The sequence below is a fragment of the Acanthochromis polyacanthus genome, chromosome 4, assembly GCF_021347895.1.
Source record: "Acanthochromis polyacanthus isolate Apoly-LR-REF ecotype Palm Island chromosome 4, KAUST_Apoly_ChrSc, whole genome shotgun sequence".
In the NCBI taxonomy this organism is placed as follows: Eukaryota; Metazoa; Chordata; class Actinopteri; family Pomacentridae; genus Acanthochromis; species Acanthochromis polyacanthus.
In genome coordinates this window covers 23,492,295-23,519,584 of record NC_067116.1, presented here as the reverse complement: position 1 = coordinate 23,519,584, position 27,290 = coordinate 23,492,295, and the positions used below count along the sequence as shown (strand labels likewise).

The 27,290-nt window shown below is 38.7% G+C and overlaps 2 protein-coding genes across 2 annotated transcripts; both read right to left on the bottom strand.

Annotated features, from left to right (window-relative positions):
- Nucleotides 1–142: 142 nt before the first annotated feature.
- Nucleotides 143–10,117, bottom strand: cluap1 (clusterin associated protein 1). Its single transcript, XM_051947387.1, has 13 exons — nt 7,572–10,117; nt 6,971–7,038; nt 6,763–6,874; nt 6,431–6,515; nt 6,147–6,326; nt 4,249–4,344; nt 4,014–4,097; nt 3,770–3,903; nt 2,881–3,022; nt 2,019–2,091; nt 1,805–1,915; nt 1,518–1,567; nt 143–503 (listed from the first exon to the last, which is right to left on the bottom strand). The coding sequence occupies exons 2-13, from the start codon at nt 6,990–6,992 to the stop codon at nt 318–320; spliced, it is 1,275 nt and encodes a 424-aa protein (XP_051803347.1). The 5' UTR covers nt 6,993–7,038; nt 7,572–10,117; the 3' UTR covers nt 143–317.
- Nucleotides 10,118–11,591: 1,474 nt separating this feature from the next.
- slc5a5 (solute carrier family 5 member 5) lies at nt 11,592–27,101 on the bottom strand. Its single transcript, XM_022210600.2, has 17 exons — nt 26,799–27,101; nt 24,246–24,646; nt 23,073–23,138; nt 22,288–22,339; nt 21,904–21,971; nt 20,775–20,929; nt 20,387–20,527; nt 19,075–19,204; nt 17,839–17,927; nt 16,944–17,056; nt 16,660–16,730; nt 16,163–16,249; nt 14,632–14,825; nt 14,240–14,337; nt 13,874–13,956; nt 13,267–13,356; nt 11,592–13,014 (listed from the first exon to the last, which is right to left on the bottom strand). Exons 1-17 carry the CDS (start codon nt 26,806–26,808, stop codon nt 12,901–12,903), a joined length of 1,962 nt encoding a protein of 653 aa, XP_022066292.1. The 5' UTR covers nt 26,809–27,101; the 3' UTR covers nt 11,592–12,900.
- Nucleotides 27,102–27,290: the final 189 nt, after the last annotated feature.

Here is a 27,290-nt window from a genome sequence, read left to right as displayed (position 1 = left end):
AAGAACTTGTCCAGTACATTGTTTCATTCTAAAATGTAGTGACATACAAAGTATTAAATTCCACCTTAACATATGATTGACTGTCTCTAAGAACAATAACATGTCATATTTGAGTCAAGTGATAGAGGAAAGACGTTAAAACTACATTTGGAATATTTTATTATGACAAAATGTTAACACAAATATTCAAGAGTATGAGATATATTGACGGTTTATGATACAAAAAAATATGGATTCAAAAATATATTTCTGAGAAGTAATGATATGGTCTGAATACAGGAACAGCTGGAGGTTATGCGTATCTGCACATTCTTCTTTCAGAAGTCATTGTCGCTTTCCTCCAGCAGAGGAGGTCTCATGCCTCCTCTTGGGGGACGAGGACCCCTGGAGACTGGGCCCTCCAAACTGTCATCCTCCAAATCTTTGCTCTCCTCCTCATCCTCCTCTTCGCCGTCCTCATCTTCCTCATCATCCTCGTCCACATCAATCTCGCTGTCTTCAGTCTGAAACAGAAGGCAAGCAGCAACACTTAATAACCACAACAGTTACAAGACGGTAGCAGTCAGTTTCCAGAGTCTAGTTAAACAATTTGCATCCTATGTTATGTTCCTGGACAGATATTCAACACACGACATAGAACCACAACAGGAATGGGCAAGTTCTCATTCAAACTAAACACAGAACTGTCTAATTTCTTTCCACTACTTCAATGAAACAGGAGAATTTAATTACACAATCATTTTTTATCGCTAGTGAAAACATGCAGAGTCAACAACTTATTTCAAAGGGAATCTGTGTGCTGCAGCAGGTCCATCCGGACTTGTAGCATTTGCCTAATTTAAAGGAAAAATCCACAATAAACTCCAACTTCAAAACTAATAAAGACTTTTGCATTTTTGTTTAGATGCATCAAGGGAGTAGAATGCAATGAAGCAATAATTTCTATCTCTTCAGTGACTGTCTTGTTTCTTTTTCTCAGTGAAACATTTGTAGTGAGGTTGACACTGTATATGTACTGCACTACAGGTATAATGGAAATATATATATTCATATACATGTTCTAGATGCTGTATTTTTTGTGTAGATATTCTACAACATTTTTTGGGACTATGCTATGCAGCTGATGAGAATCACTTGCTTATCCTGCATATACAATCCCTACATGGTCAGAGAATCAAGGAATTTGAGAATGGATTTTTCCTTTAAATACACAAGGAGGAAAAAAGGAGGTGACTAGCTCCTGGTCCTGCACAAACCTTTCCTTTCCGCTGTTTTTTGGGATGAGGGATTGACCTTCTGGAAACCACTAAAAAGGCCTTAAACCACAAGTAGGAAACCAAAAAGAGTGAGATACCGATCAGAGATGGTGAACAGGATAGCTGGCTGAAAGCGTAAAAGTTAAGCAGCAAGCATTGACAGAGAGCACCGTTTAGGGCGTGAAGAATCTTGACAAAATGAGGAGAGGAAATAGTGAGGTAAGGATAGAATCTTGCATTGACAGATAAGACATTACTAACCTCATCACTGTCACCACCCTGCATGTTTCCGATGAAACGTGCTCCTCTCCCTACGTAAAAATAAAAAATTAAAATGATGCTATGCTGAGTTTGTATTTAAAAAAGGAACTTAGGTAAGTCTGATTAGACATTTTAATGGTTAGAGCATTTTATTTTTGAAAATCAAATTTAATTCCATCAGGATCATAGTAATGCACAATATTTTGTCCACACTTAACATCCATCTTTGCTTGTGTTAAGCAGCGATTGTTAGCTGATCCTAACAAGGATATGGCTGTCTCTCGTACCTGCCATGATGCCGTTTCTTGTGGGTCGTGGTTTAGAAGGCCGAGACTCCTCCATGTCGCTGTCTGAACCTTCATCCTCCGGAACGTCCATGTCAGAGTCCTCATCTTTCACTGCACAAAATATATTTAATAAAATAAGTGTCTAAAATCATCAAAAGCGTTGAGATTATGCGATTTTAAAAAATGTTTTTTGCTTCTAGCGTGTGTGCCTCACAGGAACTCTTCATTAGCTCCCTCTCCTCCTCTCTCAGTTTGTGTTGCATTATCCTTAGAGTGTTTTCAGCTTCCTGCAGGGGAGATGAAACATGAGAAATGCAATATTTTAAAGTCCTAAAGTCAGTCTCTGGACTTTTTTATCCAGAAGAATGGTTGTTCTACTGCATTTAGCGAAACAATCAGTCTGATTTTTGTGAAGGAAAAATTGTAGGTAATAGGTCATTTTGAACCAACATACTGAAGGTCACCCTTTGACCCCAATTGAAGACACACAGAAGCACACCAACTGCTCAGACAGACAACTATTTGCTGATAGTGCAACAATAACAAGGTTAGATCCTGCCTCTTTTCTCTCTCAGACAGTATAAACCCTCCAAGGACAGAGAGACTCCTCAGATTTGATACTGGCTCTGTCGGCATATGCGGTCCTTGCTGTATCATTTCTCCTGAATTCAGTAAAGCATTTTTCTCTACATCAGTCATCTGAGTCTCCTGAGTGTTCCAGAGTTTGCTTCCCGAGGTTCCTCACCTGACATCGCAGAAATTCTCTAACAATTTTCACCACAACCGACTTTTCTGTTATGTATGTGTCATTATTACAGGCCAGTAAATGATATTTTTACATAGAAAGGTTCTGGAAGTGGGACACTCATCTTGAGTGCAGCTCCTTAGTTATGTTCACATCTTTTGAACATCTAGGAATGCCTTAGTGTGGAAGCATAAATGCAGTTTAGACAATCTCAACCCCTTCCAGAAGGATAGATTTCTCCTCTTAACCCAAAAAATAAGACTGAGGAAGAATGAGTGATTTTGTGTAGGTGACATTACCAAGATAATGCACATATGATCCCCACACACACCTCAAACCTCTCCTGCTCCAGTCTATGGTATTCGTCCAGTTGAGACTCCAAGAAGCTGAGGTTCTTGAATTTCTCTACGTATGTGTCATATTGTTTCTGCAGATCTTCCTCAATCTTCTCGTATTCATCCATGAATGCTGGCCTAAGAAATGAAGAGAAAAAGAACAAAAACCTATTTTGCAAGCACAGACACACTTAATTTCAGTCAAAATTGTGTTTGAAAGAAAGAAGAAAAATTTAAGATGTAGAAAACTTTTAAAACACCTTGGTAATTAAAGGCAAAAGGCAAATTTATTTACATAGCACATTTCAACAACGCGGCGATTCAAAGTGCTTTACAAAGACATTAAGACAGAAGATGACAACAATTATTAAAAGAAAAACAAAAGAAAACATTTACGAAAGGTAGGTGAATGAAGGTCAGAACAGTAAAAAGATCAAAAACAGAAGTCAGAAAACAAGGGCTGTTTAAAATAACTGTCATAAAATAGAGTTAAAATAACTGTTAAAAGTAACTGTCATAAAATAAGATTTAAAATAACTTAAAATAGTTTAATCAAAAGCAGCTGAGAACAGGTACATCTTCAGAATGGACTTAAATGTGCTGAGAGTTTCAGCAGATCTACAGTTTTCTGGGAGTTTGTTCCATATATATGGGGCATAGAAGCTGAATGCAGCTTCTCCGTGTTTGGTTTTTACTCTAGGAACTAGAGGAACTACTAGAAGACCTGATCCAGATGAGCCATATTTATTGGCTAATAGTGGAAGTAATTCTAATCAAAAAATATTACTCTTCCATTTACTCTGTGCTTGGTTTTTACTTATCCTAAGGCGACAAGTAATAAATCTTCGCATTTTCCTTTCTGCTGACTGGCAGGTACAAACTGACCTGACACTCTGCAGGGTCTGGAGTCTCTTCCGATTCCTCTCCAGCTCCTGCTTCTTTTTTTCTATCTTGGCGTCCAGACTGGTCTCATCAGACACAACATTACTCAGCATGTCTTTGGTCTTTTCCACACTTTCCTTGAATGCAAAAGCACAGAGACAGATTAGTTTCTCATCAGGTACAGTCGATTCCTATGTGAATGGGAAAAATGGGGAATGAAATGGAATCTGTCAGAATAAATACAGACCAAAACCTCCTTGATGGAAGCCCTCAGGGCCTTTTCAGTCTCATTGATCTCCAGAGGTCTGGCAATGGCTGCAATTCTCATTTCCTGTGAGTGACATGATAAAAAAACAGCAATGTAATCTTCTGTCACTGATGTCTTGTCAGACAGGCTGCATCACAGCTTTGCAGTTGCTCTCATCTCAGAATCAATGCAGAAAAAGCAAAAATCATAAAGTCATGTCTGTGTTTGTCCTCACCCTTAGGTCTACTTCTTTTCCCAGTAAATCATATAGAGATGCTCCTTTAGACGTGACCTCAGATGCCAGCTGTCGAGCTGCTTTAAGATCTGAAATCTAAAATGAAGACAAAGTGAAACGTAATCAGCAACACACTTGATAGTTTTATCCTATTTTCATAAAAGATAAATGTAAATAAAGAAGAGAAATCATAGAAAGGAAACAACAAACATATGAAATGATATTGGGTGTTACGTCAAACATATTGTACTGACTGCACTGCTCTAATGGGAGAGCCTGTGCTCATGTGGGTCGAGTACCAGTGACCAGCAAGTAAGGCAACAAAAGACAATCAAGCCAACATGAATGTAGGTAGCATTCACTAAAATAAATATTAATATATATTTGCTTCATTTTATCAGTCTGAACAGCAACAAATTATTTTTTTCTCTAAATTTATGCCTAATATTTCTCAAAGCAATTGTTTTAAAAGCTAATCCACAATTTTATGTTTAAAAAGGCACAACGGCAGAAATTCAGATGGAAAAAGCAGCCGTTGCATAGCCTAGCCGCGCTAGACAACCCACGGCAACGAATTTAATTCTCTGCCAGGGTGGGTCTCGTTACCCTCCATAAGGCTCGAGGCTGGATTCTCCTAAAACTGGCCGGACCAATCACCATGAAGTGTAGAGTCAGAAGGCGGGCGTAAGGAAGTGACGACAGAGGCGCGACGATTCTGACAGAAACAACCGGCGCACAATAAACAGTTAGCTTTCGTCTCGGCTTTGGCCACAGCCCTTAAAGATTTGAAGCTAAAATTCAACTTGAAAGATAAACAAAGGACGGCACTTAAGTGTTTCATTGAGAAGAAAGACGTATTTGGACTTATGCCGACGGGATACGGCAAATCCTTAATATACCAGTTGGCTCCGCGGCTCCGCTGGTTGGGAAGCTAATGGGACTTAGCCACAATCTGCCGGTGCTCTCGGAACTACCTCAGCCTATTCGTTGCGTTGATTGGTTGTATACCTACCCAATTGCTGCAGAAGGATTAGATAGACAACCTTTTAGCCCGCCTCCCTCCCTGTCGAGCTTCCCTAGACCCTTGTGCCGTCAGAAACATGGGTGTAGCATGGCTAGGCTAGTCGTTGCAAGCTGCACCGTTAAAATAAGACAAAATTGAACGAGTACATGAAAAACTCTCTGATTACAGGTGAATTATCCAGAACCAGCCACTATCTAATGTACAACATAGCAGATTCTGAATCAATGGCAAGATGTGAATTAACATGACAAATTTCTGAATTTTATATCATTAGTTTCTGAGATATTGCCATCCAAACACAGACATGTGCTGAAAGTGGGTCAACCAGCATTTTTTTTTTAAATGCCTCAGAAAATATTTAACATGGTAAGCAAAAATTTCACAAATATCTTTATTTTCATTTTAAATAAATCTCTTAGTGATGGCCATTATTTCCTCAAATTGCTGTCTGTTCCTGGTCTCTGTAACACCCAGCGGGCTAATAACTGTGAAGCTGTAATCCAACATATGTGAATGAATGCACATTTTGTAACTCTTCAGGTTCCTGTTTCTTGCGGTTCCAACAGGATATTACTTGGCTGCCCTCTCTTTTATGGCATCTAAATGAAGTTGTATTGGGTATAAACCTCTGCTACAAATAGTGCACTAAAAATTTTTGCATTGCATATATACACGTTTTTTAAAAATCCAGCTTCTGTTTCATGTTCCTACATTTTAATTCACGAGGATTGCCAAATTGCAACTTTCTCTTCAAAAATATAGTTTTCCTGACAAAACTCTATACACCTGACGGCTTAATAATTGAGTTTAGAAATTAATGAGGATACAGTAATAAAGACGCAATATTACACAGAATGTACGAATAGCATCTCACCCGTGAACCTAGGTCAAATTTAAACTTGTTGTTGTCCTCCTCAGCTCTATCTCCAAGAGCCATCTGCTTGGTTTTCATTGCACTGTACAGCACTGAGGTGATTTTCAGCATCTCTTTCACTGCATAACCATCAGCCTGGTAGAGACGCTTGGTGTTCAGCTTGATGTGAGCCTTTGTTGCCTGCAACCAGGTCAGAAGCTGGTTAAGACAGACCGAGTAACAGCATGCGCTAAATGGCTTAGAAAAAAATGTACAGTCTTTATAAATTTGAGACAAGATGTCACCATGAACTGAGCCACAGCCTTGACGAAGAATATTCTGTCTGACTCTGTGTCCACATCAGTGGGAATATCAGTGTGAGGCTCATATCTATAAGGAGAAAGAGAAGGATGGGATGAGAACGACAAAACAAAACAATATCACAGTGTCCTCCATCACACATAGGATGTTTATACATAGTCTGGGCAGATCAAAGTACAAACACAGACATCTGATCCATACAGGAGGACAGAGTTGAACGATAAGTAGATGATGTGAAAAAATCCAGCCAAAGAAACCATGACAAACCTTTAGAGGCACAAACTTAAAGATTGTTTTCTATAAAGCTAGAACATACCTCTTTACAAGCCATATTAGGATTTCTGCAACTAGAGTGAAATTAGGTGTTCTGAAGTTCTCCATGGATATCAAGCGAGGATAACCCAAGGCCCTCATCATTTCTGTGAAATCTGACAAATAACATACAATTCAAAAGACACTATGCTCACCTCAGCACTACAATGTTTATTGGGGCATAAATAACATAAATGACAAGCATTGCTTACTTCTTAAGTCTCTGAAGGACATTTTGACCTACAAGTACTGCACAGCAAAACGTGGACAGGTTCCTCCTCTGTAAGTAAAAAGGAGAAAATGTGTTAGCAGAAACAAAACGTTATTTTGTCGCGTGAATCGAAAACATAGAGGGTGGCACTGACTAAATTTTAAGGATTTGTCATTTGGGGTTGCTACAGTAAAACTTACTGACATGACTAAAATGTAAATAAACCATTATAGCTATCAACATCGCTGACTTAAAAACAGCATACAATCGCTATTTTCGAAAAATAAAAGCTACATAATACTCACTGTGATATAACAGACTCATTAGTGATTCTATTTTGAGTTCAATTTCAGTGGTGGAAAGCGGAACGTTATGTTTAACTATCGGTACAGTGTGAAAATGTAAGCCTGGTTTAAGTAGCATAATTCTGATTACATAGCTTAGCTAGCTTGTCGCTAGCTGGAAGTTAGCGAAAAGCGAATCCGTTTGAGCGGCCGGTGGCTAACTGCAGGTTAGCCTGTAAAAAGACATTATACTTTTAATCTACATGATAAGCCGCTATCAAAAAGGGTATACAGTGTTCACAGGAATGGTTTTGTTACCTGCTGTTGTTGTGCCCAAGCTAGGAGTCCATTGGGCTTTACCGAAGATGGTCTCTATGGAAACCGAGCTTGTTCTACGGAAGCTCAAAGCAGAAAAAAATGTCAGCAGGGACAAAAGAAGTGAACACATACAAGGAATTCGACTTCCATATTATCTTTCCTCTTAACGTACTTACACAAAATAAGACACACATACATTTCAACAAGGGCAACAGGCTTCAGAGGGACAATGCATGAATGAACTACTATGTACAACTAAAAATATGTGTAAAAGAGCTGTTAAAGTGTACCAGAATATAAGTTTAAAACCACAGTGTACAAAATTTCGTACAAATACAAGTATTAGCAATCAGTAAAGATAATGGCACCATATACATGATATGTAGGTGGATGATATTGCAGTAGAACAGAGAGCATAATGTATGAGATGAAACAAATACAAGCATCTGATAAAAAGTATATACAGTACTGAAATAGCTTTTGTCCAGGGTTTGATTTATCAAAATTGATATTATCTGTCCATTTCTCTGCGCTGGACATGCATATATCCTGGGTGGAAGGCAATTGGTCGCAATGATTTTCTCTTCAGTCCTGACTGTCCACTGTAGTCTGTCTGCTCATTTTAGTGGTCGATCTAACCAGACAGTAACTGAAGTGCAGACAGGCTGAATTATCGTCCTGGTGAATTGGATCAGCAAACTCATCACCATCCCAAGTAAGGCTGATGACCATAGTTTATCTACAAACTGGAGCCTTTTTTTTCACGCGCTTTATGAGCTTTAAATTACTGGTAAATATTATTTATTGTGTACTATATACATTTTAGCATCCATCCATCCATCCTCTATACACCGCTTTATCCTCACTAGGGTTGCGGGGGGTGCTGGAGCCTATCCCAGCTGACTCGGGCGAAGGCAGGGGACACCTAGGACAGGTCGCCAGTCCGTCGCAGGGCCATTTTAGCATTATGATGTGAAATTGTTACTGCAACACTGATCGTAATGCTCACTTTGTCTATATGATACTGTATATTTACAAGTGAATAGATAGTGTGTTTGATTTCATTACTTAGCATACTGTTGTTTTTAGTAAAAAGTCAGCTCTATGTGATGCCGAGCTCAGTGGGATTCTTTATCTTTGTATTTATATATGTTTATGTGAAGCTTCACTGGAAGGTTACACAAATTAATGGCATTTTCATTGGCACTTTGCAAAACCGTTAGACAACATTCTGTGAAAGTTCCATAAAGGTTACTTTGCAAAACCTTCAGAGTTACTTCAGGGAACTTTCTCTGAAGGTTCCATGAAGGTTGTTTTACTGAATCCTTCTTTAACGGACAGCCTTTAACTGTCATTCAGAAAAATACACCAAAACAAGTGTACATTCAGATCAATTCTGTTGCTCTCAAATGCTACATATACCAGAAAATGTAAGAAAAAGTAAAATGAATGACACAAGTTTAAATTTAAAAAAAAAGTAAAGACAAGGAAAGGTTCCTCAGGAAAATTTGTCATGGCGGTGCAGCAAACATTTATGGAACGCTCCCATAATGTAAATTGTGTAGTAATCCAGTAAACAATAATACATTATTGTTTACTGGATTACTATACAGTTTACTGAAATGCTTGTAGTACCTTTTTTGATAACTTGTGTAGTTGCATTCTGAATTATAGTCTTACTTCTACTTCAAACATTTGACACTGAAATGTACTTTTTACTCCACTGCGTTTATTTAAATAGAGATAGGTGGATGCTATATTTATTCCATTTGGGAAAATTAAGGTATCAAGTAGCTCACATATGTTAGCTTAGGAAAAATAAGGAAAATAACATGCAAAATGATGTGGAAAGTAACATGCAAATTGTGCTAGTATTTATCTATAGTTCAACTATATTGCAAGTGAGCTGTTTACATAGAAATCCGATTTTTTTTTAATGCAAATAAGCTAAAATTACCCCCTGACATATAGGTGATGTTTTACATGCTGGACATATTCACAATCAGGCATAACATTAAGACCAGATGCATAATATTGTGTTGATCTCCTTTATGCAGCTAAAACTCCTCTGACCCAGTGGGACATGGACACAGGACCTCTGGGGATGTCCTGTGGCACCGGGATGGTGGCAGTGAATTCTGTGGGTCCTGTGGGTTGCAGGTTGGGACCTACATTGATCAGGCTTATCCTTCCCCTGATGCTCAGTAAGATTTAGATCTGGGGAGTGTGCAATATCTTAGCTCTTTGTGTTCCTCCTGAGCAGTTTTTGCAGTGTGTTGGGGTGCATTGTCCTGCTGAGGGTGACAGCTGGCATCAAGGACTGCTGTTGCCATGATGATTGGGAGGTTCCTTGACCTGCAATGTTTAGGTGGGAGGTACATGTCAGACATCCACATGAGTGTCAGGACTCAAGATTACTCAACAGAACTTTGTAGGTTATTAAAACAAGATGATCAATGTTATTCACTTCACCTGTCAGTGGTCATGATGTGGCTAATCGGTGTACCTGTATTGAGAGTTTTCTATATATGTATGTGTGTGTGTGTGTGTGTGTGTGTGTGTGTGTGTGTGTGTATATATATATATATATATACAGAGAGAGAGAGATAGCTATAAAGATATAGATATATACATATATACATATATACATATATAAGATGGAAAAGTTACAATGCCATCTTATAAATATAAGTATATACTGTATATAAGATGGCATTGTAACTTTTCCAACTTGACACCGTGCAGTACTGTCTACGACCACCGGGCGGCGCCACCTCTCAGCCTGCGCCTCTACTGCTTCTATCTCCGGGCTGCACTCCTGACGCAGAGCACGATGGAGCAAACTGCGGAGCCTCCTCACAACAACAACAGCCCGGCTGGCAATGAACCGCCTGCCTGCGGCCTCCACAGCAAACGCCTGAAGGAGCTGGAGAATGCCGCCCTGCAGACCACTTTAGTATCACGGATGGAGACGGAAACTGGGGCGGACGCCGGGAGCTGGACGGAGCAGCAGCCCGTGGAAGGTGAGCAGTCGAACGGCTTGTCCTTGAACCACCGCTCGGCCCCTCTGCAGCCGAACACGGACGTCGAGACGGAGGAGCCCGGGACAAACGTGGCCAAGGAGCGGGTGGAAGAGGAGCGGACGCTGACGGACCATTTAAACAAACGACTGCTTTCTTCGTTTCTGGAAAAACTTAACGAGCGGGACCTGGCGCTTCCCGGTGTTCAGCGGCTGGACTGTGCCGTAGCCGACGAGGACTCGAACAGGGCCGCGGACGAGTGGTGAAGCTCCGGCTGAAGACAACAACATGGAGGAGCCCAGAGATCCAGGACCAACGTGCGACAAGCACAAGATCAGAGACAGACCTGCAGCCAGGAGGCCTGCCAGCTTATTGTGGGAAAGGGAGGGAGATATGTTTACTTTTGTATTGTCAGAATGAATGAAAGATTACGAAAAATGCAATAAATGACCGTCATGTGATATGAAATGCTTTTGTACTTATTGATTGCATGAATATGTGGCAGCCATGATGAACGCAGCCATGTGTGCTCAGGAAGATCATGAAGGGACTTTGAGTCATCACCAGGTGTCAGCACACACCAGAATATACTCAAATACACTTTATATTGGGATAGAACCAAGTTTCTTATTCTTTTTCCTTAACATGAGGCTGAAAATGAAGAATACAGATGTTAAATGGTGGTTAAAAAAAAGTGTATTACTAAATTAAATGTTCTATTTTCCAAAAACTGAAATGCCAGAGGTAAGTAGCTCATCAGAATGGCTGAAAAAAAATGTCATTTCAGGTACATTATTAGTAGAGGGAGTTTCAGTTCTTGTATCCTTAAAGGTTACATGAGCTACCGACTAATTTCCCAAAGGAAATAAATACAACATCTATCTATCTGGTACCTTGCAGTGCAGTCTAGTATATTCCAAAAAAATGCAGCCAGTTTCCAGTACACTGGCTGTTATTTGTTCATATTGATTTATTTTATGTATGAAAGCAGTCAGAGATGTAGACATGTGGAATATACTTTATTTGTCATTGTCCAAAAAGTTGTTTAAAAGTCGAAAACCTGCATGTGAAAAGACAGAGAAGGGGTTTCTTTTACATTTATGGTGCAAACTGCTAAAAAACAACAAAAAAGCACTGTCACTTGTCTTGGGACAAATTCAGTAGTTACAGCCAACATCTGGGAATCACAGGATACAAAAAATGCTTTACCACAGTGTAACAGCATCACAAATGTAGAGCAACAGATCATAGAGGATTAAATAAAGCTGCTGGTGCAGAGTGAGATTTACTTCTTATAAATTCAACTTTTGATTAGAAGACAAACCTTGTGTTTCAGTGTAAAAGTAGCAGAAAACATAAACATGAACAGTCGCAAACCGGCCGAACTTAGCAAAAATATTTTTATTCACCTCTCTTCCTTTGAGAGTTGCACTTGTGGATTAAAATGTTTCTGGCAGTTTGAACATGTTCAACAGTTAAGTGTAAAGCTATAACTCAAAATCCCTCCACCTTATATACATATGTAACACTAGCTATACAGTTTGAAGATCATTTCATTAAATTGTGAAACTAGAGGCTTTAATGTTAATGTCCAAACACAGACTCAGTTTTCCTGCTGCCTGTCACAGACCTGCGAACAGTGGCTGAAGGGCAGGTGTGCATTGTGTCAGATAGGGAACATACCAAAGTGAACATCCTGATGACAGGCTTTCATCACATCTAGTGGTATTTAATTACATCCTATACTTAAAGTTCTTTGGCACAGTAATAAAGACCAAATGTAACTCCACATGTAGGGCAACATAAGAACCTGTACAAAATAGTCTCACTTGCAATGATAAATTAATCATTGCAACATTTCATTGTGAAACCTTCATCTAGCAAATGCTTTGGTGCAAAACCACAAGCCGTCTTTAATCGTGAGTGTCTCTGTTTTTCTCTTGTGGTGTTTCATACCTCCCAAACATATGCAGAGTTTGTTCATTGGGGGCAGTCGGAGCCACTCCCTATTTAAGCTGGTTTCTGGCTCAGCACCAGACTATTTGCTGGATGAATATCTAGCATCGAAACGTTGCAATAGTAAATCAATCATTGCAAGTTGTGGGATTTTCTGTCCCCCTCCTATGCATCTGTGTTATGTACTAGATGTGTGAAGAGTTCACTTGGGTTTAAATCACAGCATAGGAGCCTATAAGAATAACTTCTCAAACTAAGGTGTTGAATGAAAGAGGAAAAAGACCGGACTGAAATATTACGGCTACTATTGATTGACTGATTCATGCTATTTGGGGTAAATTTGATTCCAACACCTAAACTCCAGGCAATGATTTCATATTTCCATCTGTTGATTTTTGCTTTTCAACTGTGACTTTATACAGATCCATCAAAGGGACAATCTGTCGTTTATCTGCCGCCTTGAGTTCCTGCAAAAAAGATCAAAATTCTGGTTTTGAAACAGCAAGAAACCAAAACTAATGGATGTTAATATTCTCTGGTACACACATGAAATAATGGAAGATACAAATACAAAGAAAAGTACTTAATTCATGAATTTCTGTCATTCATATGGCCATATTAACCATCGAAAAAAATATCCTCTACATTTCACTCGGACATCTTTCACTTACGGTAGTTTGTAAAGTGATAATCACGGATGATAACAGAGTCTTTCATACCTTTAGCTGATTATTCCTACTGAAGATCTCAGCTGTATCCTGGCATGGAGTGCAGGGAATGCAGGAAAACATCTTGGACATGGTCTCAGTCTTAAAACAAGCACAGACAGCGCATTTCTGCATGACATTTCTCTGCAATTTTGTTCAAAACAGACAAATAAGTAATTCAAAGAAAAAACATAGAATGAAAGGGAAGCCTTAATGTATGCTATTGTTACATCTAGAGACATGGTTTTATTATATTTACAAAAATAGATATTTTGCAGTTAGAGTCATGCATTTAGATAACTCTATGACTTTAGACTGTGGAAGGCAGTAGGAGTAAACAGTAGAATAGAAACTTAAGAAGGGAATCTGCACACTGCACAGAAAGATTTGAACTTACACAATTTTATAGCCCTGTGATTTAACACAACATAATAGAAATATGCAACCAAATTCCCTCCAAAATGGCAGGAATATGACACTAAATATAAAGTTAACTAAATGTCTGAGTGGGAGAAAAACACAGAAGACACCTTTTAGGTCTACGATCACAATCACTCTATTCTATTAAGGTGCATCTAAAACAAAATCCCAGGCCCTAAGCTTGTAGTATAATACTCACTTTGTGGTCTGATGGGACCTCCTTCACTTTTTTCAAGTCCCACCACAACAAACCCTCTTTAATATGACTCCTCTTTGTTGGTCCTGTGGTGGAGAAAAACAAAATCTGCTCAGCTATCAGAAAAAAACAATGTAATACTCCCATACAGCACCACTTAAGATGGAAGATTACAAGCTTTTATTGCACTGCAGTAATGTTGGATGCTTTGGATGCAGCTGTAAATGTAAATTTCTGGCAAATGAGTGTCATTTGTGTCACAGAAGTTCTGAATAATCTCTCATTGTGAATCAGCAGTTTTCACTTTGCACAAATACACCTGCAGTCTATTTCACAGATGCTTGTGTATTAGGACTTTTGTCTTTTTACCTGTTGCGTAGCTCACTATCGTCCCGACAATGATGACTGAACTGGTGGCCATGGCACCAAAGTAGAGGTAGGACATGGAGTAGAAGTTATGCAGGCCCCTAGTTTTGGTAAAGAGAGGAGAAAGAAAATTGTCCCCATTATTTTGTGGCGTACTCTATCTTATTTCTGTCCTCTTTTGGTATTATAGCACTTTAAAAATCACTTCAACTGAAAGCTTAGCTGTACTAAAACTTAAACTAATCACAAAAAACAAGCTAAATCCATCAGTATTCAAAAAGCGCTGACTGACTTTTCTTTTTTTTAGCACAAACTGTGGTTATCAGCACGATTCTTGTTCCATAGAATCAAAGTGTAAACCACAGGATTATAAACTGGTAGCTGAGCTCACTGACCCAAAGTCATTGGGGCGAAGCGGGATGGAGATGGAGGGTTGGTCCTGGTTGGAGCTGCTGTTCAGGGCGATGCTACACTCATGTGTGGAGCTGGGCAGGACACCCATGGTCTCCGCACTGGGTGGGTGAAGAGTTGAACCTACAGCCAGCCACATAGACACACAGAAACCCGCTGCAATCCCCGAGAAGGCCCCCTGGAAGACATAAAAACATCATCTGTTGAAATGTTGAACATCTATAGCCAAATAAGTCGTGCCTGAGACTGGTTTATCGAGTACGTTAGTTTTTATCCCACTAACATGCTCTGATGTGCACGTTGGATACATGGAGAAGACACTAACTGCTTGTTCAGCTTGGAGATTTGATGATTTCAAATATGTAGACAAATTTCTCCTGACTTCTTCTGCAAACAAAAAGCAGTGATCTGATAAGAGCGGGGGTAAAAAAGAAGACAACAGTGCCAGTTGTAAAGCACCCTGTCTGTAGTCTTGATTTATATATATAATAACAGGAAAGATGTGAAGAAAACTGTTTCCTCATGGTATATAGTAGGAACCCGGGATACTGAATGGCGGCAGTAAAACTTCATAAAGATATGAGGCTGTTTATCGGATGTGACCCACATTTGGACCTCAATAAACAGAAGAAATTCAGGAAGTAAACGTGCATTCCAATAACTTTCCAGAAAAACTGTTTGGTTAACGGAACAATATAAAGCTGCTGAGACAAAGGTGTGAAAGTCAGGTGCTCCAGTGTGAAGCTCTGACAGTTGTTTAAGTTAATGATCTGACATAGTTTTGTTTAGTCGCAGACAGTTTTAGACTTCTGAGATTTAACAAGGAAGTAACATGGAAAATGCAAAGTTTCCCTAATAGATAAAACAAGCTCACTGGCCTTCTTACACAATGTCATTGGATGTCAAACATTTGGCACAAGTTAAAAACTGAACATTCACAAGGAAACAGAAAGTGGTGCATGCTCAAGAGAAATTCACATGAATAGATTTAGTGTCTTACATAGATAACAAAAGATTCCTGACTTCTAGACATCTAGGAAACAAAACTGATGCTGGCAACATGTTGTAATGAAAATATTAGACTTGGCAGGGAGGTATTAGAGAGGTGACATGTTGCTAAGATTAATTTAAAGACAAAACTAAAGATGTAAGGAAACACATTTTAACTGTTTGTGCTAGTCTGATGAACACAGACGGATCCAAAATAATAATTTTCCCACATTAAAATCCTCCTAATAAATTTTGTAGCATGAAAAGGTAAGTGGGTTTAGTTAAGTAATGGACGATAAACCACTGCATGCATTTGACTGTAAGTCTTATTTATGTGAGACGCTGCGACAAAAGGGTTCAGCCTTTTCAGAAAGTAAGTCTGAGAGCTCCTGCCAATGTTTTGTTTAAAAAAATCTGCACCTCAAGCTGTTATTTGATTACTATGACCTTTATATGAGGATTTAAAGCATATTATGAATATACCTTATAGTTTTTATATGAAACAGTTGATCGTCAGTGACTCACCAGTCTGTTTGTTGCTGGAACAAACATTCCCAAAATAAATACGCCCAGTAATGGACCGCTGACCACTCCCATGACAGTAAATGATCCCTGAAGAAAAAAGACAAACTCTGGATAATCAACCAAACAAATGGGACTCTATTACAGAACACAAAACTAATCTTACACAGTAGTTCAGTGTGAAGACTCTAGATCAATAAACCAGAAGAAGTTCTCAAGTACAAAATGTCTGTATTAGGATAACTTCTATTTATCTTATATAATTTCTGAAAAATCCTAAAGTTTAACTTAAAAAGAAATTGTGAAAAAACTTAAATAGTAAAAATAAATTACAAAAATAACCTATTATTCTATTTATTCAGCGTTTCATAATTTTATCAGCTACCTGCAGTTGTGGCCATTCACATTATGTTTCTTGAAAAGCTCTTTCATTGCTGCATTTTTACAAATATGAGGGTCACATTAACATCATATAGTATCATAATATGTAGATATTATACCTGAAGAACTCCCCAGTCCAGGAAGGAAGACAGAGCAGCTACAGTGATACAACCAACTCCATACAGGAATGCTTGGAGAAAAGTCGTAAACCATGAATAAATACAGTAGCACTGCGCAAAACATGAGCAATCACATTTGCCTGGGATTACAACTATTACAACAGTGAAATAATTGGTGTTGTGCAAGTGACTTTTCTGCCTCTTGTCATGATTGTCTTGGGTTTAAAGCAAAAGTGAAAGTACTTAATACGTTAACATTCAGCAGTCAGTGAAAATCGACCTACATAGTCCTTTGGAAATAAGGATCAGTTTCTTCTGTGAAATGTGGAGCAGGTGAGGTTGCAGCAGATCCTCCATCGTCACAGCTGCCATGGCGTTGATGCTTGTGGATGCCGTGCTATTGAAAAGACACGTGGTGTTTACATAAAACAAATTTAATCTTTTATTCTCCAGTAATAAATACTAGAGCTGCAGTATGTGCAGGTGTCTGCCACCATATATTTGAAACAGAAAACACTTTTTCCGACTGTACACATGGGGGATACAACAGTCTACAACTGACCCAGTTCTCAACTGACCCAGTTCTCAAATCACTCATTTCAGTAAAAGTCGGTCATTCAGAATTTGAATGAGGGAAAAGTACAGGGGCTGTAACAGTGTGCTAGTTTCCAAAGAATCATAGTATAAATTTGTGGCAAGGTGGGTTTAAAGGGGCAGAAAAAAATTCTCTACACGATTTTCTTTTCATATATTGGACCAATCTCAGCTTTTAGTGCAATATTGGACAGTTTTCCCTCTTTAAGCTTAAAAAAAATTCAAATAAAACTACCAGATAAGTTAAAAGTCAAAACGTTTCTTTGGTGGAGCTGCAATAATCTCGTAGGCATCTAAAGTGGAGTCCAAAAAGACACTGCTTTTCTTTGTAAGGGGTCAAGCCAACATTTAGGGTTACATCCTAAATGTTGTGGTTTAAAAGGAAAAATAATTCACTGTGAAATGTGGTGGAACTGAAGCATGAAGACACAGAAAATGTATTCAAGCAAAGTACGAGTTACTCAAATCAAGACCTAAATGCAGTATTTGAGTAAATGTATTTAATTAGATTCCACCACTGATCCCCTGTATCATGATGGAAAAGTCAGTCTTAAGTTTGGTTCAGAGACAGATAGACTGACTTACCTCAGAGTCCCACTGTACGCACAGGCAAGGAAAAGACCCGGGAAGCCTGGATAATTATTGAATATCTCCAACACGAAGTACGGCATATACTTCATCAGACGAGCAAGGAGGTAAAAATAAACAGATTAAAATGAGTGTGTTTAGCATTAGTTTGTCCTGTTTACAAAACACTTCAGCTTTCATCACAGTTTGCTGAGTAAACTGTGCTCAGCACTGGACACTGACCTGGGAGTGAATAGCTATAATAAATATTTGAAATATTAATTAGCCCTTTTGTGTGACCAAGTCAAACATCATAACCGGAAATGATGGATGGAGCTGGCAAGCAAAGACATTGGAGAATGTCTCTGTTTCATGTCAGCCTGAACTGGAGATTCATAGGAAAAATGAAAACAATGTTCCACAGAAACCAGTTCTGAAGGAACGATTAAGCTAAATCGAATCTCTAATAGTTAAATACTCAGAGGAAGCCACTGCAGTCAATAAGTGCCACTACAAGATCCAAAGGACTGGCATGTTTTCTTTTTAAAAATTGCCAGAATTGCCCCTATTTAATATAACCAGACACTCTAATAACAGAAAGAATCATCAGATTTTCAAATTTTACACGGTCTTTGAGCATATCGTGTGTCACATATTGTTCTATTCCAATAAAAAATGCCACAATACAAAGCTTTCATCGAATCCGGTAGAAAACAAACATTACAACATGACAACAAATTTCGGCACTTTTCAGATGAACTGCAAGCTGTGTTTACACAGAGAAGAGATGGTTATGAAAAGACAAGAGAATAAGACATACTTGAGCAATAAAGTAGAGGCAACATGATTCAGAAATGGCATAAAGAGGAGCAAGTTGCCAGTAGGTTGCAGGAAGATAGTACATTCAGCATGGTGAAATATCTTCCTGGAGCTGATGTACGAAAAACACCTCATTTATAAAGGTTGCAATAATCTAAATAGTACTCAAATAGCTGTTCTAGTTTTTAAATTTTTGTAAGAATTGAAGATTTTTTTTCTTTTTAATGTCTGGCATTATGACAATAAGTGCACGAAAGCCATGATTGAACTCTCTCTACTTCTAGCCGTGGTTGTGCTGTTTCAGTAGAGGTGCAGGATTTTATGTTGCCGTCAAAAATGATTCCACAGTGAATAGAAATGTGACAGAAGAAAAGCTCTCCAGAAACTGCTTGGAGGTCAGCAAGTTAAAACTAGTATCAGTGCTAGTTTAGGTACCAGATCAGGGGCAGAAATCCTCCCAGACTTCAGCGGATCACAGCTGTAGTAATAAGCAAACATGACGATGCCGCATGTTGCTGCACTGCTCACAATGAGGCACAGACCCACTTGGTTCACAAACAGCGCCCTGCAATCAAAGGCAAAAATCATTACAGTGATTCAAGGTCACAGTTTCCTCTATTGACTCACTAACTTGGTGTGGGAGCTGATACGGGGCTGTATTAATGTAAATGAATTCCTCAAATAATGAATTTATACAGTTACAATGAACTAAAGAATGATTGAAAGTCTCAGTTTACACTTACATTTACACTGTTTGTCATATGTCAACATAACACAGTGCTAACACGGGAGTATCATCATTAAAATTTCAGAAAAGCCATGCTGAAACACGATATCAGATGTTTCGCATGCAGGTTTGTCTTTTCACTTCCAGGAAATATGAAACATGTCACCCTAAAACAAATAGCATGAAGACACAAGATGCCTATGTAAATAATAAAACCATGTAGGGTTACAATGACCATGAAACATTCCACCTTCTATCTACACAAAACAGCAAATAAAACTTATGTAACTTCTTATCGTGCTGTACCTGCAAGACCAAGGACGGCAAAACTATGTTTGCCCTGCGGCTAATGACTTTGAATCAATGAGTCTGCATCATAAACTATTTTATGAAGCTATTATTTTGTGAGCTTAGCGGCCTGCTTATGCATTAGGAGGACCAGAAACAGTAGCAGGACAACATCTGAATGATCCGAATATGTGCAAAGACAATATTGACACATGATGAAATCATGTAATAGAGGAAACGTAATTTGTCATTGTTGCATCACTGAACTGTTGTGTGAAAGAAGTCTAAGATTTTATGAGTGTTTGAAGAGATTCAGAAATTAAAAGGTGCACTAGAGATTTTCCAACCCAGAGAGGGACAGCTAATAAGCAAACATTATCACAACATATGCCGACTGAACTTCAGTTTTCAGGACTCCTTAGTACTTTACTCTGAAAGCAAAAATGAGTCAGTCTTTTAATTTTATTTCAATGGCTCTTTCACATGTTGTGTCATCTTGGTGAATGCATTTTTTTTGATTCAATGAAATCAAATTAAACTTGATAAAACAGTTTATTAAATGCAGTGGCAGTGGTTGGTTATTAAACATGTGAGAACCCAAATATAAATGCTCAAATGCATCTTCAGAAACAATAGGAGGATGAGTTTAACTCAGCCTAAAAAAAGGCAAATTGCTAATAGAGTAAATGCTGAAGTGAACTTCATGCAGCTGTAAAGCAGGTGTCCACTCACAACTGAGCTGCTTTCTCTGTTCTGCAGGAGATGTAGCGCTGGACTTGTGCTTGGTTGACCCCATACATGGACAACCAAACCATCGCTCCACCGACAGACAGGCTCCAGAAGGTGTAGCGGCTCCGAGGGTCAGCGTTAAAACTGATGAAGAACATCACAAATGACTGTTAGCAAACGGTCGAGGTCAATCCATGGGTCACATGACAGTTCAGCAGTCTCAGTGGCACAGCCAGCTACTGGTAAAGTAGATTTATGTGTGAACAATCTTATAGTTATTACTTTCAATCTTTTTTTCATTAAAGCTTTTTCATTAAAGCTGCTACCAGTGACGTGCCCTCACAGTGACATGAATGCAACCAAGGTAGTTATGAGCTGAAAATGTCATTACTCGTCAAAATTAATGCGTGATCCGTTGTTGGCGATCTCCAGCACCCGTGCAGGACTTCCGACAAGGATTGTGCCGTGGATGAAAATGGCCACGAAGCCTGAGAGCATGACAATAATCTGGAACACGTCCGTCCAAATTACAGCCTTCATGCCGCCCTGTACACAGACAACGGAGGAGACAGATAGACAGATGGACACAGAGTGAGACACACAGACACACAGTGTATAATGTGATCAGCTTCTATGCTATTAGATAAGATTTTATCTTTAAAACTGAACATAGCATTAAAAAGCATTCAAAGTTATTATGTTTAGGATGTTATTTATATTTTAAAGTTTGGCCTTTATTGTATATGACAGATGAGAGAGAGACAGGAAATGTGGGTAGAAGAGTGGGGGAATTGACAGGCAGTAAATGGCCATGGGCTGGATTTGAACCCATGATCACACCATTGAGACTGTAACTGTTCTTTATGTGCTGCCTGCTCAGCCAGCTGAGGTATATGGTTGCTCTAGAATGCCATATTTAAAGTCCACATTTGGTGCATTTAGCCTTTTGTCACCATCGTCAATTGAACATATGTGTGATCTAAGCGAAACAGTGCATTTATTCAAAGGTTATGATGCCGGAAATTCCGTTTTTAATGTCATACCCCTAATCTTATAAAAAGAAGTCTAGGTTGGCTGTGTTCTTCCAACACCACTCCAAACCTACATCAATCAGTCAATACGTGGGGTCCAAAAGTTGTTTTTTTCTTTTTAAATCATTCAAAATATCGAAAATAAAATGCGACATTTTAATCTTATATTCAGTAGCTTCTGGTATTAGGTTGCAAAGTATCACAAAATTGTAATCTGAATACTTAAAGTAACATAATGTCACCTCTCTGATCCCAGTTAAGAGAGTGGAAGGTGATTCAAAATGATTCCAAAAATTGTTGAAATGCTGCAAATGTTTGTTTCAGTGCAGCATCTTATTGTACATATCCACCTTATGGTTAAAGGGATGAGACTGGCTCGATGTGTAAAGCATTTTAAAATAAATATGCCAATCTCTTTAGAGACCGGTGCTGTTTGTTAATGTGCGACTGCTCCAATGAATGATGAGAATATCAATAATAACTTCTTACCACTGTGGTGTACACGGTGCAGATGATCCCAGTAGAAAACAGAGACACCCACATATTCAGTCCAGTAGCTGCAAAAACACACAAGTTTTCAGGTTACATAAAACAGAAATGTATGTTTTTTTTCCCCAGATGACCAAAAAATGACAAACTAAATATGATTTTCAATTGCTAGCATGCTTGGATAAAAAATGTTTAAGTTTTATAGAGGAATTCATTCATCAAGGAAATGCAGAACAAAAAATTACAACTGAACTGAAGATTTGTGGTAGTTCATTCAAACGGATTAAATGCTAAAGAAATGTGGAAACTACAACCAAAATACCAAAAAATGAAAACATGCCATTATTCTATGCAAACAGAAGGTCTGCAGATGATCTCTCCTACCTTGGTTGAGGATTAGAGCTGGAGCGTAGATGACAATCCCTGTATAAAGCAGCTGAGAAGCAAGAAACACAAGAAAATCACTAAACACACCAACAAACATTAAAGCCCAAAGCAAACTGAGACTGAGCCTCACTAAGCAGTACACAAGTGAGTGTATTATCTGTTAAATGTCAACTGATTCAACACTATATCACCTCTCAATAACGCTTTCAGTTGAACAGTAGGGTGTTTGCATAGCATTCATTCACAATATAAAAATACGGGCATCACAGTTGGAACGTTTCCTTTATTGACCTCATCGGCATGTAGAAAAAGAGCAGCTGATCTTTGCCTCAGGGGTTGTGTTGCTCTACTTTTAAATTTAAATGCCTCCAAGGTGTTCTACTGGATTCACGTCACAAAGGCAAACTCACCAGGTCTCTGCTTTCACTCTTTCTTCAATAGAAACTCTATGATTTTTGCATTGATATCATGCTGGAATATGGATTATTTTTTGTCAACATGTTCATGCAGTTAGGATATTTTGAAATAAATGTTTCAGCGGTCATATTTGTGTTCACTTGGTTCCATTGAGTTTCTACTTTGGGGCCTGCATTTTCAGTAAAATCTTTAAAGTATTTGTTTCAGATTTGCTTTTGTTTCAATTTGAGTGAAATAATTGCAATTACAAAGATGATTCAATTCATGATGTGTTGGCATTTAAATGATTTTGTGTGGGTTTGCAGGTATTTGTGCTATATTCTGACAGCACTGAGAGACAGAGAACATCGCAGAGTCTGTCTTACCGTTGCAACAATGAACTGGATACTTCCCAGCAGCTGCATCCCTCTGCCAAACCTCATCTTCAGATACTGTGACAGGCAGACAGCTGGAGTTAGAACATCACAGAGTATCGCTGCACATGTCTCTCATCCTTCTTCACCTCCTAAATTCAGCATGTGTGATGACCCGCAGGTGCATTTCAACCGAGATATCCTTGATCCTATTTCCACACTGCACTATGTAATCCTGATTGGTTTTGGTTTAGTGTAATACTCATTTTTCTGATATAATTCTCTTTTATATATAGTAAAACGACAATTTGAGCATTAAAAACTAGCACAGTGTTCTTGTTTACTGGGTAATAATTATATTTTTGAACAATACAAACTGATATTTTCATATGTTTGCAAACAGATTGCATAAAACTGTAATAATTTTTCAGATGACCAGAACATGACAAATAGTGTAATTTTCTATTTCTAGCATGGTTGGGTATAAAGTGTTGATGTTTTTTAGAGCAATTCATTCACTAAGGAAATATAGAATAAAAAAACTGCAACTGAACTGAAGATTAGTTGTAATTCATTTAAACTTTGAATGACTGAATACAACATTTTATAGAAGCCAAAGGAGATTGAGTCAAGATTACTATCAAAGATCTGCCTTAAGCCATATTAACTCTGATTTAAATGGCAATGAGCTACTCTGTGTTTGCTGAAAGTCCAACAACTTTTGTCTAAATGAGTTTAGTTTTGTAATATGTGTGTCGGCAAATGGTCAAAAATAGCTTAAAGCGGCTTTAAGTTTTGATTTCCTGTGTTTACAATGATTTATTACGTATTTTATTATCGCAGGATCATGATTTTGATCATAAGCTTGGGAATTGTTTGTGATCTTGGTGCATGTGAGATACATTTTACAGTCGAGCAATCTAAAATTGTACTTGTAGTTGATATTAGGCAGAAGAACAGAGTAAATGTAATAACAGAAGTAAATTTGATGCACAGATTTGTACGATAACACAGTTATTATTTACTTTAACAATAATAGTTATTATTTAGTCAACTTATAATCAATAAAATACATTTTCTGTCTGTGTTTATCTCTGTGTTGCTTTCTCTCCAGCCAGCATTATTTTAATATATTACGTTCAGTTCTTGAAATAACTGGTGGAATAAGCGGACGCTCGTTCAGACCTGATTGGTACTGGTGACGCCGAGTCGAAAGAAAACTGGCAGGAACAGATAAGCAGTCAGCAGGGAGTTGATACTTTGGCCGAGGCACATGTAGAGGAATTTAAATCCGTAGCGAAAAGCTTCAGCAGGAACACCCAGAACCTGGACGGCAGACATGAAGCTGGCACAGAGCGACAGCCCCACCGGCACAGCTGGCATGCTGCGACCTCCGGTGAAGAAGTCATCGGCAGTGACGTCCTTCGGCCCCTTCCTCAGAGCCTGGAAAAGACCTATTGCCATGGAAACCAACAACATGGTGGCGAAGACTATGTAGTCGGCTGGGACGAAGCCTGGACTGGACGGCTCACCAGCTAAATGATCTTCCATTATTTTATTTTTTGGAGTCCAGATACTTGTTGGATCTGTCAAAGTGAATCACATCATTTGTGCATTTATTAGACAAGTAAAACCGGAACCCACAGGTGAAAGCATTGCTCTAAATAGGTACTTTCATCCAAATATAACACACAGAGGGCAAACGTCTTTTTCTCTGCCTTTGTTACAGGATTGCTATACTTTGCAGCAGCTCTAAATTAGTGGAATAGCATCACATCTCATGTAGCAAGTGGACTGACTGATACAAACATTGCTCGTTGGAGCTACTAAAGGTCAAAAACATCAAAGGGCACCTTTACTTTTTTCAGCCTCCCAATGATAGTTTTAAAACAGCAGCACATTATTTGTTAAGTTCAACACTAAAAATGACCTCTGGTAGCCTCATGGTCAGAACCAAAGAACAAAGTAGCAGCATTATATTCTTACACTGCTGCTGCTGCTGCTGCTGCTGCAAAAAAAAAAAAAAAAAAGAATTAAGAGTTTCATCTTAATGGATGGAGATACAAAGAATCTCTAATAATGTAGGGTGTATGCCCCATCTCTAACTACTGTAACAGTCAAAGGAAACAAGCCTTTTCCAAGAATTTAAAACATCAATCCTCTTTCCCCTAACCCAGATTTCACCTATCTAGTCCGTTATGTGGACCTCCTTGCCAAAATTAAAAGCTTTCTTTGAACATGCTGCTGGTGTGTTTTTATTTTTGTGGCACTGGATCAGAAAAATGCTCACAAGGACCGATGACAAATAGTGTTTTCGTACAATTGCAAAAGATTAAAACTTGAAAAAGTAGGACAATTTCAAGTTTTTACCCTCTTATTTTTCTGATAAAAGACTAAATCAGAGACGTTGTTAGGATTAGAATATTTAATAAATAGCACAAGATCTTATTTATTTATTCAGCTAGAAAGCAATAAGGTGCGGAGCAGGCAGCTGTGGATGGAGCAGCAGATAAGTTAGGGTGTGCCGCTGTCTCGTCTCTAAGCTGAAGTTCAGGAAGAAGGCTAGTGAGTTTTGGCAGAGTTGCCGGCTTTCATGCTTTTGACATATGACTTTCGTTTTTAGGTTCTGTCTCACACTGCCCAAACAAATCTTACACCTAATCAGATGAAGCCTTAAAGCCACTCATTTGTGAATTTTTTTTTTTACATGCAGTAGAGAGCCTTTATCTCCATTCAGAACAACGTCTGAACATCAACACTGGACATCCCAGAAAGAAGCAAAAGACACATCTGTTGCTGTCAAGGGCATATATACACAACATCTCTCTTGGAAGTTGAGCTGTAAAACTATAACTCCGCTGCAATGAGCACACTATCTGCAGCTGAGATTAACGAGAGTCAAAGCTTTTGACGAAACATTAACAGGAGGTGAAATTTAGTTTGTTGCTTCCAGCTGTTTGGGAGTTTTTCCTCTAAGTTCATCAAAAACTTGCAGCAACAGACAGCAGAAGGATCCATATGAAGATTTGGAAATTGCTGTCATTAGATAACTTAGAATTAGGATAAACTTTGATAGAATCTTTTGTGTTTTTAGTCAGCAGACTTTCCCCTTCAGCAGCACCCACATCTCTGCTCCTGGACTATTTAAAGGGGCAGTCAGCCAAAGAACTGTTTAAAATTATTATTGCAATGCATAATGAGTATTAATAACTTATATATTGTTCCAGTCTTGCTCTAGCTGGCAACACAACATTTATGCAATAAGTCAGTTTATTATCATTCATCAAATGGTTTCCAACTAGTCTGGCTCGCCTACACTGTCATTCAAATGAATGTGAAATATGTTAAAGCACAACAAGAAGGTGGGCTCACCTTATGTCACCGAGAGCACATTATGTCCCATTGCATATCAATTTTATTTTTAAAAAAATGAAAATAAAACAAATATCAGGTTAGAATCTGAAGATTTCTGACCACCAAGAAACAACTCTGGGATGAATATAACTGAAAACTCTCATCTGTGCTCTCCTGATGCAATATTCTTCCATTTAACTGAGTGCAGCGGCCAGTATAATGTGTGATATGTGGATAAGGAGTGTAAATCTAAGTCATTCACGCATTAGGTGTAACTGTGTGTTTTCCAGCTGGAGCCTGAAATAAAAGGAAAGTGACTTGCAGCTGACAATAAATCCACTTTTTCTCTTTAAAAAAGTTGAATAAAGAGGTTCAAACACTCACCACTGTACATTCAGTTCAGCTGCCTGCAGTGACTGAGTTTGGAATGTCTTCTCTCTCTCTCCTGCTTTCTCTGACCTCTTGCTGCTGCTGCTGCTGCTGCTGCTGCAAAACTGCGAGTGCGTGACGCCAGCGCACATCAGGACGTTTTGTTTGCAGGTGAAGAGCTCAGGTGAGACGGAGAGGGGAGAGGAGGGGAGGACTGACGTCACGATGCGTGGCCAGAAAGAAAAGGTGGGGTGATCGATGGTTAAGTGTCTCCAGCTGATGCGCACGGAGCCGATGGAGAATGGAGGGAGTCTGATGGCGTGCGTGCGTGCGCATGTGTGTTTTCACGTTTTTTTTTTCTGCGCGTGCACTCATGAATCTGTGCAAAACGAGGAAGGTACAGAAAAGGTCAAAGCAATGGCTGAATTTCCCAGCAAATGTGTCGTTTCCTCAATGCACATTACTGTACATCAATAGACTGAGAAATAAATCAGTAATGGTGTCTAT

What these genes read in the sequence shown, in the direction of transcription:
- cluap1 (XM_051947387.1), bottom strand. Translation starts at nt 6,992, where the DNA reads ATGTCCTTCAGAGACTTAAGAA. An exon ending in GTCCTTCAGAGACTTAAGAA is followed by an intron (nt 6,875 to 6,970) that starts GTAAGCAATGCT and finishes GTTATTTGTCAG; the next exon opens with ATTTCACAGAAATGATGAGG. An exon ending in CTTCCATCAAGGAGGTTTTG is followed by an intron (nt 3,904 to 4,013) that starts GTCTGTATTTAT and finishes TTTGCATTCAAG; the next exon opens with GAAAGTGTGGAAAAGACCAA.
- slc5a5 (XM_022210600.2), bottom strand. An exon ending in GGATTTCTGCCCCTGATCTG is followed by an intron (nt 17,928 to 19,074) that starts GTACCTAAACTA and finishes CGTCTGATGAAG; the next exon opens with TATATGCCGTACTTCGTGTT. An exon ending in TTCCAGCAACAAACAGACTG is followed by an intron (nt 14,826 to 16,162) that starts GTGAGTCACTGA and finishes TATGTCTTCCAG; the next exon opens with GGGGCCTTCTCGGGGATTGC.